Below are 17,500 nucleotides of genomic sequence, written 5' to 3'. Positions count from 1 at the left end.
TCATGAGACTACCCCTAGTTCTGTGATACAAACTTCCTGTGTTAATGTGTTCTAAATTAAAAACTTCCATCAAAATTCCCAGTTAGTTCATGTTCCTATTACCAATTTAATAATGACATTGTTATTTTACTAAATTCTTTATAATTCATAAAATCAATTGAAATAGAGGCAGTGTATGCTAACAAGAATATGCTAAGAAAAGGGTGAGTCAAGTGGAAGCTGAAATGAAGTGCCTATGGCCCATTTTAGTGTGTCTGAAACAAGTTGGAGAGAAGTAGGAAGTTCTACGCCTATAGACTAGGCTCGAATTCTTGCAAGTGTATTCTATTAAAGGCAGCCAAGGTCAAAATGATCGAGTTAAATTGGGTGTCTGATGACAAAAACGGCCGCTCTGATGGACTTCTGGAGAGTTCTCATCAACCAAATTTCCCTCAGAAGATTTTTGCTTAATCGTAGGTTACGTCAGAAGAAAACACTTGCCCTAGGTTCCGCTTTGTGAAATCGAAATTTGAAAACTTTGCTAAGAATCAGAGGCATAGCTAGGAGGTAAACCACCCGGTGTTGTCCTTGAATTTGCTTCCACAATCTCATGTCCTATATAAGCATATACGACAGACCCAAAATTGCAGCCACCATAAAAGCATCGTTAGGAGTAGACCACTCTCCTTCCCCTGACCTCTTCCTTAGCTACACTACTGGTAATGAAAAGGAAGTCTTAATCACTCGGGCAGGTCTGCCCCTGTATGTTCCAAATCCGTTGTTAAACAATTCTTTTTTTTATATTTGCAATGTCTGTGGAGATATCCCTACTTTAAACTCAGGTACTTCGAAACCCGTGAGACTGATATTAATATTTCGTGGCCGAAAAAAATGTTTAGCAGCATTCCATCCGTCTTTACGTCTTGAGTTCAAATTCAGCGAGGTTGACATTGCCTTTCATCGTTTCGGGTCGATAAAATAAGTACCAGTCGAACATTGCGGTCGATGTAATCGTCTTACAACCACCCCCGAACACGTAAGCTGTTCGACAATTGCAAGAAAGATATGCGCTGTGAGAAAAACCAGAGACTTTGCGTTCGGAAAAAGAAGGACTAAGGGGTTAGCTTTGCCTTTTATTTTTTCGGGATCGATAAAGTAAGTACCAGTTGAACACTGGGAGTCGATGTAGTCGGTTTACCCACTCACCCAAACTTGAAGACCTTGTGCCAGAATTTGAAACCAATATTAATGTGGGGAACGAAAAAATCGTTAGCGCGTTCACCAAAATGCTTAACTTCGGTTCCTCACGCTCTGAGTTCAAATCCCACTGGTTTCAACCATGTCTTTCACCCTTTCGTGATCGATAAAATAATAATTACCAGTTGAGCACTGGGGTCGATGTAACTGACAAACTCCCTTCGTCCAAAACTACTGGCCTTGCGTCAAAAGTTTGAAGCCTTTGTTAAATAGAAATCTTCATAACAGGAAGATCAAGAAATTACTATCAATAATGGTAGCAGTAGTTGTAGCAAAACTAGTAGTCGTACCATATTGCATATTTACACATTGCTACACATCGTTACACAATTTTAATGACCACATTAGGAAAACGCCTGAACAAGGTATAGTTTATAAAAGGAAATATTTGCTATTCAGATTGTAATCTAAATAATTGTACGAATCCATAAAACTATGTTCGGGGTTAAGTAGGTTTTTTCGATTTCTGCTGCACATATTTTCTTCTTTAATACTACATTGTGATGGCAATCATATAACTGATAGATAAAATGTATATTACCAACAACACCAAACACCCAGCGGCCAGAGAAACTGGAAACTGATACAAAACACATATCGATAGAAGACATAATAGTGTCTGAGAAAGCAAGACTGGCGAGTATGATGTTAGGCGACGTATGGAGTCTCTTGTACCTGCAAAAGAGAAACAAGACAAGGTTAAAAGAATTGTATTCATGTAATTAATAGGAACAGAAGCAGTATTAATAGCAAAAAGGTAATATTTATCATCATTTATAGGCTCAGGAATGGTTGTGTGGTATGGAGCTTGCTTCCCAATTACATGGTTCCAGGTTCAGTCCCACTGCGTGGCACTTTAGCCAAGTGTCTTCTACTGTAGCCTCACGCCGATCAAATCCTTGTTAGTGGATTTGATAGATGGAAACTGAAAGAAGCCCATCGTATATATATATATATATATGTGTGTGTATATGTCTATGTTTCTCCTCCCACCATCGCTTGACAACCGATGTTGGTGTGTTTACGTTCCTGTAACTTAGCGGTTCGGCGAAAAGAAACCGATAGAATAAGTACTAGGCTTTTACAAAGTATAATTCCTGGGGTTGATTTGTTCGACTAAAAAGGCGGTGCTCCAGCAAGGCCGCAGTCAAATGAGTGAAACAAGTAAAGGAATAAAGGAACTTAAAAGAGAATGTCGAGTCAGAACACAAAATACTGTGATAGTGATTATGAAAGAGCCTTTGGTATGGTTTTATGATGTACTAGCAGTATCGCCCGGCGTTGCTTGGGTTTGTAAGGGAAATAACTATATAAGCATTTTTAGAGAGTTATAGCCAAAAAATAGCAAAAAAATGCATTAAAAATGGAAAAAAAATTATGATAAATTTTTTTTAAATCGTTGACTCATCGTAGACATTTTTAGAGAGTTACTTCCCTTATATAATAGCGAAAAAATACATTAAAATGGAAAAAATGATGGTAAATTATTTTTTAAATCGTAGTGGGGATAAATAATTGTATTCATGTTTGTGTTGCATATATTTGAGTGTATAATTTGTTATTATTATTATTATTATTATAAAGTGTCTCTCTTTTAACTTTTATTGGAGTGCGGCCATGCTGGGGCACTGCCTAAATAGTTAAGTCCAACAAATTGGGCCCAATACAAATTTTTGAATTTTGGCACTTGTTCTACTGGTCTCTGATTCCAACATCACTGGTTGTTAAGCAGTGGGGTGGAACAAACAGGAACACAAAGACACACACCACACACTCGTGTGTGTGTGTGTGTGTGTGTGTGTGTGTGTGTGTGTGTGTGTGTGTGTGTGTGTGTGTTTGTGTGTGTGTGTGTGTGTGTGTGTGTGTGGTGTGTGTGTGTGTAAGTTGTTGTTTTATACAATAAGAATAACTTTACATTAAGCTGAAGGATTAATAAATACTTTTGATAGAGAACAAGTTTCCGTCTACGAAACTTCAATCACAAAGCATTGGTCGATCCTACGCTATTGTAGGAAACAATTGTCCAAGGTGACGCGCAGTGGGATTGAACCCAAACTCATGTGGTTGCAAAGTGAGCTACTTAACCACGCAGCTTTGCTTGTGACTACACTTACATAAGAAATATGAAATTGTCATAATTCTTTTTGATCATGGCTGACTTGGTGTAAGGACAGCGGACTCGCGGTCGTAAGAACGCGGTTTCGATTCCCAGACCGGGAATTGTGAGTGTTTATTGAACAAAAACACCTAAGCTCCACGAGGTAGTGGTGAATCCCGCCGTATTCTTTCACCACAACTTTCTCTCACTCTTTCTTCCTACTTGTGCCACAAAGCAGAGGAAACATGGTGTAACCCACCATGGTGTGGTAAACTTTTAGACCCTAGTCTAGATTGCGAATCCTCTGTACCCCAGGATGGTTCAGCTCTCCACCTGTGAAAAGCCACCGTTTACGGAATGAGGATAACAACGTAACTTTCGCACCCGTGCAACCGCCAGTCTATCGCGTGTGGTGGGTGGATCTTCAAGTTGCCACACGCATTCTTAGTAGCTTAGCGTAGGCTCGAATTAGAGATTATTCTTTGTGGCTAATGGCGTGAGTCCTGATTGGAAGAAGAAGGCGACAGTGACAACACTTCCCGATTCCAGAGTTTTCTTCATGGTAACCACGGCAGTAGAGTTTGCTCTAACATAACATACACGTTTAAATAACACCTCTCGGTATTAATTCTATCTCTGTCCCTAATAAATTCTTTTTAACAAGCTCATTGGCTAATTGCCACATCAGCGCCTGTGCTGATTCCCTAAGAGATAATCTACACAAATTACGTGAAGTTCGCAGCTGTCAGTGGAGGAACAATGAAGAAAAGATTTCCTGTTACACTCTGTCGTAGCATCGAAAGACATAATCAAATCCAGCAAAAACAATCATTAACAAACATACCGAGGATTTAGAACAATTACTGCTTATGTAGAATGTGCATATTTATTAAAGGGAGATTTACTGTTTGTCAAACTGATTATATAGAATAGTTGTAATTATGCTGAGCTCTAAACAAACAAGACGTTGGTTTAGTTTACTTGAACCTCAGTGTTGATATTGCTGAATGTTTGGTCCCTTTTTTTTTTCGGGTGAACAAATATTCTTTGTTCAAAAATTTAATCACAAATTTGCCGTTTTATTCTACCTTACTCACCACATAAATGAAATATATGTATATATGTTCAAATGTTTATATATACAATGTAAGTGTATATTTGTGTGCGTATACATATATGTATTTGTATAAATACGCGTATATATATACACACACACACATACATTATATATATTATATATATACACACATACATTATATACATATATATATATATATATATATATATGTATATGTACGTGTATATGCTTGTGTGTGTATGGACAAATACACCAGTGTATAATATAAGTGTATATTTGTGTATGTATACATAATTGTATTTGTATAAATACATGTATATATATATATATATATACATATATATATACATTATATATATATATATACACATACATTATATATATGTATGTATGTATGTATGTATGTATGTATATGTATGTATGTATGTATGTATGTATGTATGTATCTATGTATGTGTGTGTGTGTGTATGAACAAATACACCAGTGTATAATCATTTATTTTGTGGTATAAGCTACAGCAGTTCAAGTTTATAGAGATTTGCATTTCTATATCAAAATACGTTTGCTGGTCGGTCTGTTGGTTAGTTTTTTCCTGTCACATTTTCCATCGTATAGTGAGAAGGAGAAAGTGTAAAAGAGAGATACGGGGAGATTTACATAAGAAGAGCAGGAATAGTGCTCCATACATGTTTTGGGTGAAGACAATGTATAAAAGAACACTATATGCAGTGAGGGAGAAAGAATCACAGAGGTAGAAGATGAAGATGAAGATAAAAGGGAATAAATGACACAATTATAAAGGTTAAAGGGAGAAGATCCCTTTCGGCCACGAATGACCATGGAATTGCACCTAGAAAGTTCCCCTCGGAGGCACAAATCCAAGGAAGGTTGTTTATGGAAGACCAACAGTCGCCCCATGCATACCAACCTCCCCTCTCCACACCACTGATGTTATCCAAGGGAAAGGCAAAGGGGCCAATGCAGCTGACCCCTTTCGGACACGAATGACCATGGAATTGCACCTAGAAAGTTCCCCTCCGAGGCACGAATCCAAGGAAGGTTGTTTATGGAAGACCAACAGTCGCCCCATGCATACCAACCTCCCTTCTCCACACCACTGATGTTATCCAAGGGAAAGGCAAAGGGGCCAATGCAGCTGACCCATTTCGGCCACGAATGACCATGGAATTGCACCTAGAAAGTTCCCCTCCGAGACACAAATCCAAGGAAGGTTGTTTATGGAAGACCAACAGTCGCCCCATGCATACCAACCTCCCCTCTCCACACCACTGATGTTATCGAAGGGAAAGGCAAAGGGGCCAATGCAGCTTGACACCAGCGATGTCGCAACTCATTTCTACAGCTGAGTGGACTGGAGCAACGTGAAATAAAGTGTCTTGCTCAAGAACACAACACACAACCTGCAAGTGGGAGTGAATGAAACCCACAAGAATTAAGATCATAATAATTGTATGTATAGTACATTGACTGTTATTACCCATCATGGCAAAAGGACACTTTCAAAGATACCCGTCACGGGTGATAAATCTAATCATGTTTACCTAAAAAATGACACAGACACACACACATGCGTACACACTCATTGATACATGCATATATATTTATGAGAGTCTTTTACTCTCAATTCCACCCATATTGAGACCGCATGGCAGCAATTTGAAAACATTGTCACCTATACATGCTCTAAACACGCTCCCACGAAATCTACTAACACAAACAGCAGAAACCGGCTCCCTAAAAAGAAAAAAAACACTCATCAGGCGCATCAAAAGACTCAACAAAAAAATCAACCAATTAAAATATTCCCACATACAACATCCACATTCAACAACAATGAAGAGGCTAGAACTGGAAAAACTTCATCTGCAGACCGACATGAAAACCTCCATTGAAAATCAAAGAGCTGTGGAGGAACAGTGGATAATCAAAAATATCAAACAGAACCCAAAAGTGTTCTATTCTTATGCAAATAAGCATAGAACCACTGTCTCACCCATTGGGCCATTGATTGATGATAACGGCATTCCCCAACACGATGCTAAAGAAATGGCAGAAATACTGCAGAAACACTACTACTCTGTCTTTAGTGTTCCCACTGATATTGACGTAAGAGAAGCGAACGAAGTTGACTCCCAACATAAAATCTAAGACATAACCTTCACTGCCACTGACATCATAGCAGCAATAAATGAGGTCAAATACTACTCTGCTGTAGGCCCTGGTAGATTCCCCGCTAGTCTCCTGAAGGAATGTAGACACCAACTTGCAGTCCCTCTGACCAACCTCTGGAGAAATTCGTTAGACGCAGGTTATATACCGAAACAGTTTCTATCCCAGTCAGTCATCCCGGTTTTTAAACAGGGAAACAGATCCCTCGCACTCAACTATCGCCCAATCTCACTCACCTCCCACATCATTAAAGTGTTTGAAAGAGTGTTAAGATCAAGGATAGCTGACTTCCTGGAGACCCACAAACTCCTAAATGCAAATCTAACACAGCTCTTACACCACATTGAAGATGTACTCAAAGCCTTGGGAACAGGTTCGAACTCTGATGTAATATATCTTGACTTCAGTAAAGCGTTCGACAGGGTAGACCATAATATCCTACTCTCAAAATTGGCAAATGTTGGAATCCGTGGAAAAGTTCTACACTGGATTAAGTATTTCCTGGCGAATAGAACACAACATGTTGTAGTTGATGGAGTCCACTCAAGCCCAGCAAAAGTCACCAGCGGTGTCTCCCAGGGGACTGTCTTGGGTCCGCTACTCTTCATAATTTACATAAACGACCTTTCCAGTGTCGTACATTACTGCAAAGTGAAAATATTTGCTGATGACACTAAGCTCCAGCAAATCATCAATGAAGAAGCAGACCGAACTCAACTCCAGTCTGATCTATATGCTGTGAGTCAATGGGCAGACAGAAACAAAATGCAACTGAACGAGGGACAATTTGAGCTGATGCATTTTGGAAGAAATTCCTCACTAAAGCAGCCATACTCTCTTCCTTCAGGGGAACCGCTCACAGCCTCTAACAATATCAGAGACCTGGGTGTAATTGTTGATGACGATCTCAGTTGGAGTGCACACATCAACAAGAAGGTCGATATAGCTCGTAGGATGAGTTCCTGGATCTTAAGAACTTTCCGGTCCAGAGAACAAGGTGTCATCATACCACTTTTCTCCTCCTTTGTACAGCCACAACTCGAATACCGCTGCCCACTGTGGTCTCCCCATACAAGACAAAACATCTCGAGGATTGAATCACCCCAGAGAGCACTCATGGCTGCTCTCGATTATTGGGATCGCCTTAAAGCCTTGAAACTCTACTCTCTCCAGCGTCGCCGTGAGCGGTACATCATTTGTACGATGTGGAGAATATACCGCCAACTTTGCCCAAACGACCTGAACATTAGCTTCAAGGTTCATACAAGACTGGGACCACGGGTCATACGTCCCCTGCCCAATTCAAGATCACAGCATACATGTACACTGCAACATAATTTCTTTTCCTCAACAGGCCTTGCCCTATTTAACATTGTCCCGAAAGAGATCAAAGAGGAAAAGGATCCCATCAACTTTAAACGGAGTCTGGATAGATTCCTTCAAAGAATACCAGATAAGCCACCCATAATTGGATACAACTCACCCAACAAAAACTCACTACTTGAATGGACCATGAACAAAACTTAACTTAAACAGGATTCAAATAATCCTATCAGGTGGTGCTATTAAGTTAGACATGGCCTGGACCAACCTTTGGTCGAAACATATCTAAGTTTTATCTAAGTTTTATATATATATATATAATATATATATATATATATATATATATATATATATATATATATATATATAAAGAGAGAGAGAGAGAATTAGGACAAAAGTTCCCACCACTTATGTCCCATTTTACCCACCCCCTACCTTTCGACATCTTTGAGGCAGCTTTATGATCCCATTATCCCAGAACTTAGTAACTTTATGGATCACGAATTGGTCAACATGGTATTTACAGTCTTCTAAGTTTATCCCTTGACGAGAATTTTGTAGGGATTAAAATAAATGGTAATCCGAAGTCGCAAGGTCAGGTGAGCACGGTGGATGTAGTAGGACATCCTATCAAATTTGTATTAATTCTTGCTGGGTCTCCAAAGAAACGTGGTGTTTAGCGTTGTCCTAAAGAAAGGCGACACCCACCCAATTGGTCAATTCTGGACGTTTTTCATCGATTGCCTCCCGTAACTGGTCTAAATGAAATGACTTATGTCAGAATCCAACGCCTGATTTTGCGAAAGGAGCTTCTAATACTCTCTTCCAATCCCACCAGACACACAGATTCACCTTCGTTGGATATTAACCGGCTTTTGGAGTGACTAAAGATAGTTCATTTCGCTTTCTTCAGGATCTTCTTCGCTCCACATTGTTGTAAACAATCCAGTTTTCATTACCTGTGATAGTTCTTTTGAAAAATGGGTAATTTTGGTTGCATTTGAGAAAATCGGAGATGGAAATGTGGTCCATTAGATTTTATCCCGTTAAATTAAGCAGCATCTTAAAATCATAGCGTTTCACGCATCCAAGTATTTTTAAATACTTTATAACGTGAGATATGTGGAGTATCTCTGAGATGCCTCGTGTCATATGACTTGGATAATATTCTATTAGTGTTCCAACGACAGTAAGGCCGCCGGAACTTTCACGGTCGACCAGATCCAAATTTTCACTCCTAAACTTCGCAAGTCTCTTATGAACAGACCTTTCATTTGTGGCACTATCTCCATAGTGCCACAAAGGTTTTTTACTGTTTGCACACAAGGTTTTTTTCCGGTATTGAAAGAACATCGAATGAAGAAAATGCATCTTATTTTTCTTCATCTTCACTTTTAAGGTACAAACAGAAATAAACTAGCCACACGGTAGTCGTCGAGCAAGACGTGTTGAAATGTCACCTTTCAGAAAATATAGATACGTTTATATGTCTATGTCGCATAAGGAAAGTAAATCCTGAGAAAAACGGTACGAACTTTTGTTCCAAACCAGTATAACATTTGCAAACGATAAAAATAAATAAAGTGACAAAAATTAGCGATATATATTCCAAATTCACGCTATCTGGTTAAATCCATTTTTGACTTTTGTGGAATTGTAACAAAAATTTTGCTCCATAAATAAAAAATAAAACAACCAAAATACCAAGCCTGAGATTATTAGATAATTATCTCAAATATTTCTTAGAACGAGAAGCATACAATATACCTCGGGGATGACGTTATTTATCTCGTTTTGCTGTTTCGTTTTCACCAACAGCGGACGTCTTTTTTTCTTTTTTTTTTTCTAGTTTCAGCTCAGAGCTGCGGCCATGCTGATGCACCGCCGTTTTGTGCTACACTGTTATTACGACGAACCTCGTCTAATATGTGGCACTTGGTGAAGAATGGAGTCTGATACAGCTACTCTCATTTGCACCTCTTGCCGTGAGGTAGGTTCATTTGGGACTCTTGACAGGAAGATGTCCAGCTTTGATTTAAAAACCGCTACATCTACTTTGTGCAAGTTCCTCAGACTATTTGGGAGAATATTAAAAAGCTGTGGGCCCTTGAAACCCAGGCTGTTGCAGAAGCTGGTCTTGAAGCGTGATGGCATTGCTGGGATCTTTGACACTATGCAGTGTCGTCCCGTTCTAGCATTGGTGTAGCTTACAATGCCAAAATTTGGCACAATTCCTTCCAGGATCTTTCCAGACATATATTACTGCATACCTCACCCGTCTTCTCTCTTTCACATTTAACAGATATTTTATTGTCTAAAACAAACCAGTCCCGTCGCAGAAGAATAAATATTTGCAAGAAAATACTTTGTCCTTTTTCTTTATTTTTAGCAAATATTTTTAGCAAAATATTTGTATATTTGTATAATACTTTTTCAGTTTTGTACAGTAACTATTGGGTTGGTGCATAATTATTGCGGCTTTTTTTCAACAAATTTTATTCAACAAAAACAATAATATTTAATAAAAACATCTTTAAATGACGGTCTGACCATCTGCCAAGCAAATGGGAAACAGTAATTGAAGTAGATGGGGAATATGCTCCGGAATAATCATTTAAAGATGTTTTTGTTACATGTTGTTATTGTTTTTGTTGCATAAAATTTGTTGAAAAAAAGCCGCAATAACTATGCACTAACCCAATAATATATGGAGAAAAATTGCTATCCATTCGAAGCACATTTGTTAAGCAACATTTCTTTCGTTCGAGGATCACAATTGAGTTCTTATTGTTAGGCCAGGTCAGGCCTGATTAAGGAGCTCTATTATCATCATTATCAACCTTCTTGGACGACTCTCTCCCGTACCCTGGAACTGATACAATTGGTTGCCCGGTCTCCATGACGTATAAGTGATTCATATCACAACGTTATCTCTGTTTAGTGGGGAATGTTGTATATGTATGTGTGCGTGTGTTTATGTAGGTGTGTACATGTGTATGTGTGTGTGAGTATACGTGTATGTGTGTGTGTTCATGTGTGTGTGATACGTGGGTGTGTATACGTTTATGTGCGTGTGAGTATGCGTGTATGTTTGTGTGTGTACACATGTATTTGTGTGTATACGTGTATATGTGTATGAGTATCCGTTTCGGTACGTGTGTTTATGTGTGTGTGTGTGTACACGTCGGTGTGTATACCTGTATATGTGTGTGAGTATACGTTTACGTGTGTGTGTTTATGTGTGTGTGTACACGTGGGTTCGTATTCATGTATGTGTGTGTGAGTATACGTGTATGGTTGTGTGTGTGTACGCGTGTGTGTGCGTGTGAGTACGCGTGTATGTTTGTGTGTGTACACGTATGCGTGTGTGTACACGTGTATGTGTGTGTGTGAGTGTACGTGTATGTGTGTGTGTGTGTGTGTTTATGTATGTGTATACACGTCGGTATGTAACCTGTATATGTGTGTGAGTATACGTGCACGTATGTGTGTTTATGTGTATGTGTACACGTGGGTTCGTATACATGTATGCGTTGTGAGTATACGTGTATGGTTGTGTGTGTGTACGCGTGGGTGTGTATACGTGTATGCGTTTGTGAATATACGTGTATGTATATGTGTTTATGTGTGTGTATACGAGTATGTGTGTATACGCGTGTGTGTGAGTGTGTGCGTGTGAGTGGGGGTGGGTGTGTGTGTGCATCAGTTTGGCTTCTTTTCTAAAAGTCATTTATATGGTCGTCTTTTATTTTTGCGTTTGCTTGTTCCAGTTACGTGGATGCGGCCATGCTGGGGCACTAACTTGAAAGGTTTAGGCGAACATATAAACCTCAGTTCTCATTTTAAAGTCTGGTACGTATTCTACCAATCTCTTTTATCGAACAGCTAAGCTACAGGGACGTAAACAAACCACTTTGGTTACCAAACGCAAATACACACACACAATTATATGCGGGTTTCTATACAGTTTCCGTTTACTAAATCTACTCGCAGGGCATTAGTCGCTTGGGCCTATTTTATAAAGCACTTGTAGAATGAGTTGCGCAACACAGGACTGAACCCATAGCCATGAAGTTACAAAGCGAGCCTCCTGGTAGACACAGTGTTACGTACTATCTTACTATTTCACCGTTTCTTTTCCTATTTCCTCTCTCACTTTCAGTCACCTGCTTTCTCTCCCTTCTCTCTCTCTCTTTTCTCTCATATATAGAGGTGTTTGTTTGTTTGTTTGTTCCTTCTCGAGCCATGCCTGGCTCATAAGGGCCGGTTTCCCGGTTCCCTTGGCGTATACGTTCCCCACCTGGACGGGACGCCGGTCCGTCGCAGGTGAGCTGCAAGATGCAGGAGGAAAGAGAGAGAGAAAGTTGTGGCGAAAGAGTCAGCAGAAGTTCACCATTACCTTCTGCCGGAGCCGCGTGGATCTCAGGTCTTTCGTTCATAAACACACACGTCGCCCGGTCTGAGATTCGAACTCGCGATTCCTCGACCATGTATAGAGATTAGTCATAGAATTCATTCGTTAGAATTTAGTCGCATCAGTACGTAGGATATGCATCAATGCGTAGGATCACATTCGCTGGGTACCATGACAAGGGGATCCCAATGGGGTAAAACAGCCATGAGGTATCGTATGTTGGTAGTATACTGCAGAATGTGATATGTAAATATTCAAGTATCAAAATCAATCTAAACAGCAGATGTGACTCACGGTTGGTGAGTTCAATAAGTTGCAATAAGTTGCTTGTTGTGAGTCCAATAAGTTGCTTGTTAGCTTGGTCATAATTAAGGGATTATTTTACCTGTTTCCACTTGTTTAAAACTTTACCTTGACATAGTAGATTTATGATGTAATCTACGAATACGTCAATAAAATTTTACCGAAACAGGTAAACTTTATACCCTATTTTTGTTCAGTATGTATGTATGTAAGTATGTATGTATGTGTGTATATATATATTATATATACCATATAGTATATATATATATAGCGTACATATATATATATATATATATATATATATATATATATTATATAATATATATAATATATATATATATATATATATATATATATAATATATATATATTATATAAGAGCATCCAGCTGTAGAAACTCTGCCAGATCAGATTGGAGCCTGGCACAGCCTCCTGGCTTGCTAGCTCTCAGTCAAACCGTCCAAACCAGGCCAGCATGGGAAGCTGACGTTAAACGACGATGATGATGTTGATACACACACACACACACACACACACACACACATACACGCATATATATAGACGAAGAACAAACACAAAAAACAACAACGCGAGGACGTGGTAGATGTAAAGTATTAACAGGCGCTCAGGGAAGGAAAGGAAAATTGTTTAACGTTTCGAGCAAAGCACTTCTTCGGAAACAGAGGAAAGTCCAATAGAAAAGGAAGATGGAGGCAAAAAAATCGACAACGATTCTCATGTAGGTACATTTTGAAAATGTGTATATACCAAAGTAAGCACATAAATGTAAAACAAGGTGGGAAAAAATAGTACTCGAATACCGGAGATAGAGTAATATGCTTTATTATTATTAATGCTGTAAAACATTGCAAAATATCACAATAAACTATATATATATATAATTTTTGTCACTCTCACTCAGTTGCCATACTTTCCTTTCAGTCGTATACACAATCGCATTTTGCTAAGATTTTTACAACTTTGATCCAGAAATGCCTCGCTTCGTAGAATGTTTAATTAAGTTTAGTTTTTATATGTCTAGTTATTTCATGCTGATGATTTCTGAAAAAGAATATAATGGCGCGCTTACAAATTAGCTACGATTACAAATTTGAAGACCGTCAACATAATGAAGCAAAATAAACGAATGAATGAATGAATAAATGAATAGATAAATGAATGAATAGATAAACCTATAATAATATATGTCAAAACGGATTTCTCTGTGTCAGTGTGTCACAGTTTAACCCCCCCTCTCTCTCTCACTATTCAATGACACTTCTACTATTCGTCATGTTGAGGTGAGAGTAATAATAGGTGAGAGTAATAGTAGACGGTGAGGGCGGTAGTAGATTGACGGTTGTGATAGTAATAGGTTGATAGTAATAGTGTGAGCTGTAGTTGTGATAGAGGTGGAGGCGATGGTGATGTTGGTGGTGGTGGTAGTGGTGGTGGTGGTGATGGTGGTGGTGGTAGCCGAGGTGATCAGGGATGACGGTGATAGTAAGACAGTGGTGGAGGGGAAGTCGGTGAAGTCAAAGGCATTGACGTGTGTGTGTATGGCAGTTGTGGTGGCGATGGAGGTGGTACAAGTGATGGTGATGGTTGAAAACAATCAACAGAAAGAGAGATAGAGAAAGTGGTTAGAAAGAAAAAAATTGTACTGACCCCCGAATGGGAAGACAAAAAATGTTTATTATACAGCTTTGCAATAAGGTCCAAGTCGACAAATCATATCAATGTGTTGATGAAAATTGTTCCTTGCTTGAAAAATATTGAGCAAGTTTAATAAAATTTAATATGTGTTCAATGCATGAAGTGTCATTGTTGGGACCAAGGCCCAATAAAGAGCCCTCCATAGGAGCTAGCTTAAAAGCTGCCCGATAGAACGGCTTCTAAACCAGTAAATAATAAATTCTAATTAAATATGTATATTCTATGCAACTTCTTCCCTCATTTTGATTTAAAACTTCTAATCCCGCTGTCACAATAAATAATTAATTACATCTAATTACCTGCTTTTAGATAGAAATCAGAAAAGATAATGGTAACAATTGCTCATCAGTTTTCATATACAGCTCTCAGTCAGTAATAGCTATGCAGAAACATGTAAAAGGTATCAGAAATATGCTGAATATTTCTAAAGACTTCCTCATATGTTTCTTTACACTTTCCTCATCCCTCTCTCATACTTAATTTATCTTTCAAATGGAATTCATGACATACTTCGATTAGTGACGGTATGTTTATGGCAAATTTGATTAAAAACTTGTCAGTAATGAGGTTTCCATGGTGATTTCTGGTGCTTTGTTTATTGTTCAACAACTAAACGTGCCGGAAACATTTCACTTAATTTAGAAAGTGTTGTTGTTGTTGTTATTATTTCTGTTGTTCTTCTTGCAGCCTATTTTGAGAACGACTTGAAAACAGATGACACATCAATATGAATGTATGTATGTAAGTACGTATGTTTGTATGTGCTTGAATACATATATATATATATATATGTGTGTGTTTGTGGAGGCGCAATGGCCCAGTGATCAGGGCAGCGGACTTGCAGTCGTAGTATTGCGGTTTCGATTCCCAGACCGGGCGCTGTGAGTGTATATTGAACGAAAACACCTAAAGCTCCACGATTCTCCGGTGGGGAGGGGCGAACCCTGCTGTACACTTTCACCACAACTTTCTCTCACTCAGTCTTCCTGTTTTTGTTGTACCTGTATTTCAAAGGGCCAGCCTTGTCACACTCTGTGTCACGCTGAACCTCCCCGAGAACTACATAAAGGGCACACATGTCTGTGGAGCGCTCAGCCATTTGCTCGTTAATTTCACGAGCAGGGTGTTCCGTTGATTGAATCAACTGGAACCCTCGTCGTCGTAATCGACAGAGTGGCACGAATGCAATATACATTATAAATACATACAATATAATATATATATATATATATATATATATATATATATATATATATATATAATATATATAATATATATATATATAATATCCTATCTAACAGTCTGATTCAGTTCTTCACGACTTATAGTTTCACAGGCTTCTAAAAGAAACCTAGCTTGTTCAGGCTCGATTAGGTTCCTGTTAGAAGCCTGCGAAATTATCAAACCGTTTTAAATATTGATATATGTAACTCCTACTAAATGTTTTGAGTGCCTCTTTTGTGTGTCCACTCGTTGGAATCAAATGACATTAAATTAAATTTTGGAGGAGGTCGGCAGTTGAGTAGATCGACACCAGCATGTAACTGGTACTTTATCGACCCCGAAAGGATGAAAGGTAAAGTCGACCTCGGCGGAATTTGATTTGAAATCAATATTTTTAAAGAAATGCAGAAACAGAATATTTCAAAATGTAGACGATTCCATCTTTTTTATGGGTTGCATGAATTGGTACATGTGCACGAAATAGAAGAAATAAGTGCTTGGAAAAGGCCGAGAGGGAATTACAGATGAATATTGAAAACAAAATATATTAAGCTAATTGAAAAGACGAACAAGCAGGTCAGTGAATTTCAATATTTAGTAAAAACAAAAAGCGGAAGATAGGAATCAAAGTAAGATTTAAAATATCTGATTACAACAGCTGCAGATGTTTTGGTAGTTTTAGAACTATTGGGAAATTATAATAAAAGTTTACAAAAGCCTGTTTTGTATGAAATATATAGATGTCAAATGCACTATATCGGTGCGAAGTAAGGAAGGTGGGAAGAAATTCATAGATTTTGTATCAAAACGATATACAAATTTACTTAATAAGAATTTTGAAACTTCAGGAGAACGTGAAATAATAAGTTTTGTTTAACGATGAAACTAAAATAGATATAAATAATTATTTCTAATCTTGGAATGAGGCAGCAGTTTTGAGGGGAATAGCAAATCGATAACATCGCTCCCAGTTTTCAAATGGTACTTATTCTATCGAGCTCGAGAGAAGGAAAGGCAAAATAAACCTCGGCGGAATTTGAACTCGCAACGTAAAGAGTCCAAAGAAATTCCGCTAATCATTTTGTCCGGTACTGTAACGATTCTGCCGGACTCGCCGTCAATACTGGGTAGCAAAAACCGACGGCTTCTCGTGGGACTGGAAACCATGTCTTCTGTAAACATGACAGACATTCTAACATTGGACCAAAGCAATCCTTCTAATTTTGCTATCCATTTCAGAAGATTTGTACTCACCAGCGAGAGTTTACTTAATAGCTTGATCTACCTCGAATTTTACCGTTACAACCCCACCCCAAAAGAAAACCCGCTATAGAAATGTTACGCTAAAATATTAGATTAGAAACAATTTTAAGAAAGCAACAGTTGACACGACTACGAAGCAGGGAGTATTTTATCAAGTGTTAAAAGAGGGAAAGGATGTGGTTTGTTGAAGCAACGCAGCAATATGAGACCTGCTAAAAAGAAGAGCGAAAATTTCTCACAAATTGCACTCGTTCGACTGGAACTGTCACGCCTGCTACAGCGTATTTGATCAAATACTGAATTTTTCAGAATTCACTTTGAGGTTATATAACAACGAAGATAACAACAACAAAAACTGAATATTCAAGCAAAAAGAGTCTTGTGAACATTATATAAAGATGTTTTTATGTGTGTGTGTGTGTATGTGTGTATGTGAATATTTATTAGTACAAAATCAGAATCCATAGATTTTAGTACTGGTATGCCATGGAAAACATTTATTTTTGATAAATTCTTCTTTTTTTTTTGTTATTTGCAGGATATTTTCGCGGCGTTTCGGACGGTATCCTTTGTGGCAAAGAAAAGGAAAGCGGGAGAGAGAGACAGAGACAGAGAGAGAAGCAAATATGTCACTCATTTATACATAAAAACTCGT

At 38.3% G+C, this 17,500-nt stretch overlaps 1 protein-coding gene and 2 long non-coding RNA genes across 4 annotated transcripts in view; 1 reads left to right on the top strand and 2 right to left on the bottom strand.

The window, feature by feature from the left end:
• Positions 1 to 1,929, bottom strand: part of LOC115214436 (rhodopsin-like) — a 15,473-nt gene extending 13,544 nt beyond the window's left edge. The window contains exon 1 of one of the 2 annotated variants that reach the window (XM_029783631.2): positions 1,778 to 1,929. In XM_029783631.2, the coding sequence (XP_029639491.1) occupies positions 1,778 to 1,847 (70 nt within the window). In that variant the 5' untranslated portion in view covers positions 1,848 to 1,929. The remainder of the gene's footprint in view (positions 1 to 1,777) is intronic. The other variant, XM_036504391.1, reaches the window with a different exon arrangement.
• Positions 1,930 to 13,277: 11,348 nt separating this feature from the next.
• The window catches only part of LOC118764105, a 9,271-nt gene continuing 5,048 nt past the window's right edge, over positions 13,278 to 17,500 (top strand). The window contains exon 1 of the long non-coding RNA XR_004999896.1: positions 13,278 to 13,402. This is a non-coding gene — a long non-coding RNA (uncharacterized LOC118764105). The remainder of the gene's footprint in view (positions 13,403 to 17,500) is intronic.
• LOC118764104 overlaps positions 15,320 to 17,500 on the bottom strand; it is a 9,877-nt gene continuing 7,696 nt past the window's right edge. The window contains exon 3 of the long non-coding RNA XR_004999895.1: positions 15,320 to 15,406. This is a non-coding gene — a long non-coding RNA (uncharacterized LOC118764104). The remainder of the gene's footprint in view (positions 15,407 to 17,500) is intronic.

This window comes from Octopus sinensis, linkage group LG7 (assembly GCF_006345805.1).
Source record: "Octopus sinensis linkage group LG7, ASM634580v1, whole genome shotgun sequence".
NCBI classification, from domain to species: Eukaryota; Metazoa; Mollusca; class Cephalopoda; order Octopoda; family Octopodidae; genus Octopus; species Octopus sinensis.
Note: the sequence above shows the minus strand (reverse complement) of the source record. Positions and strands in the feature narration are given on the sequence as shown.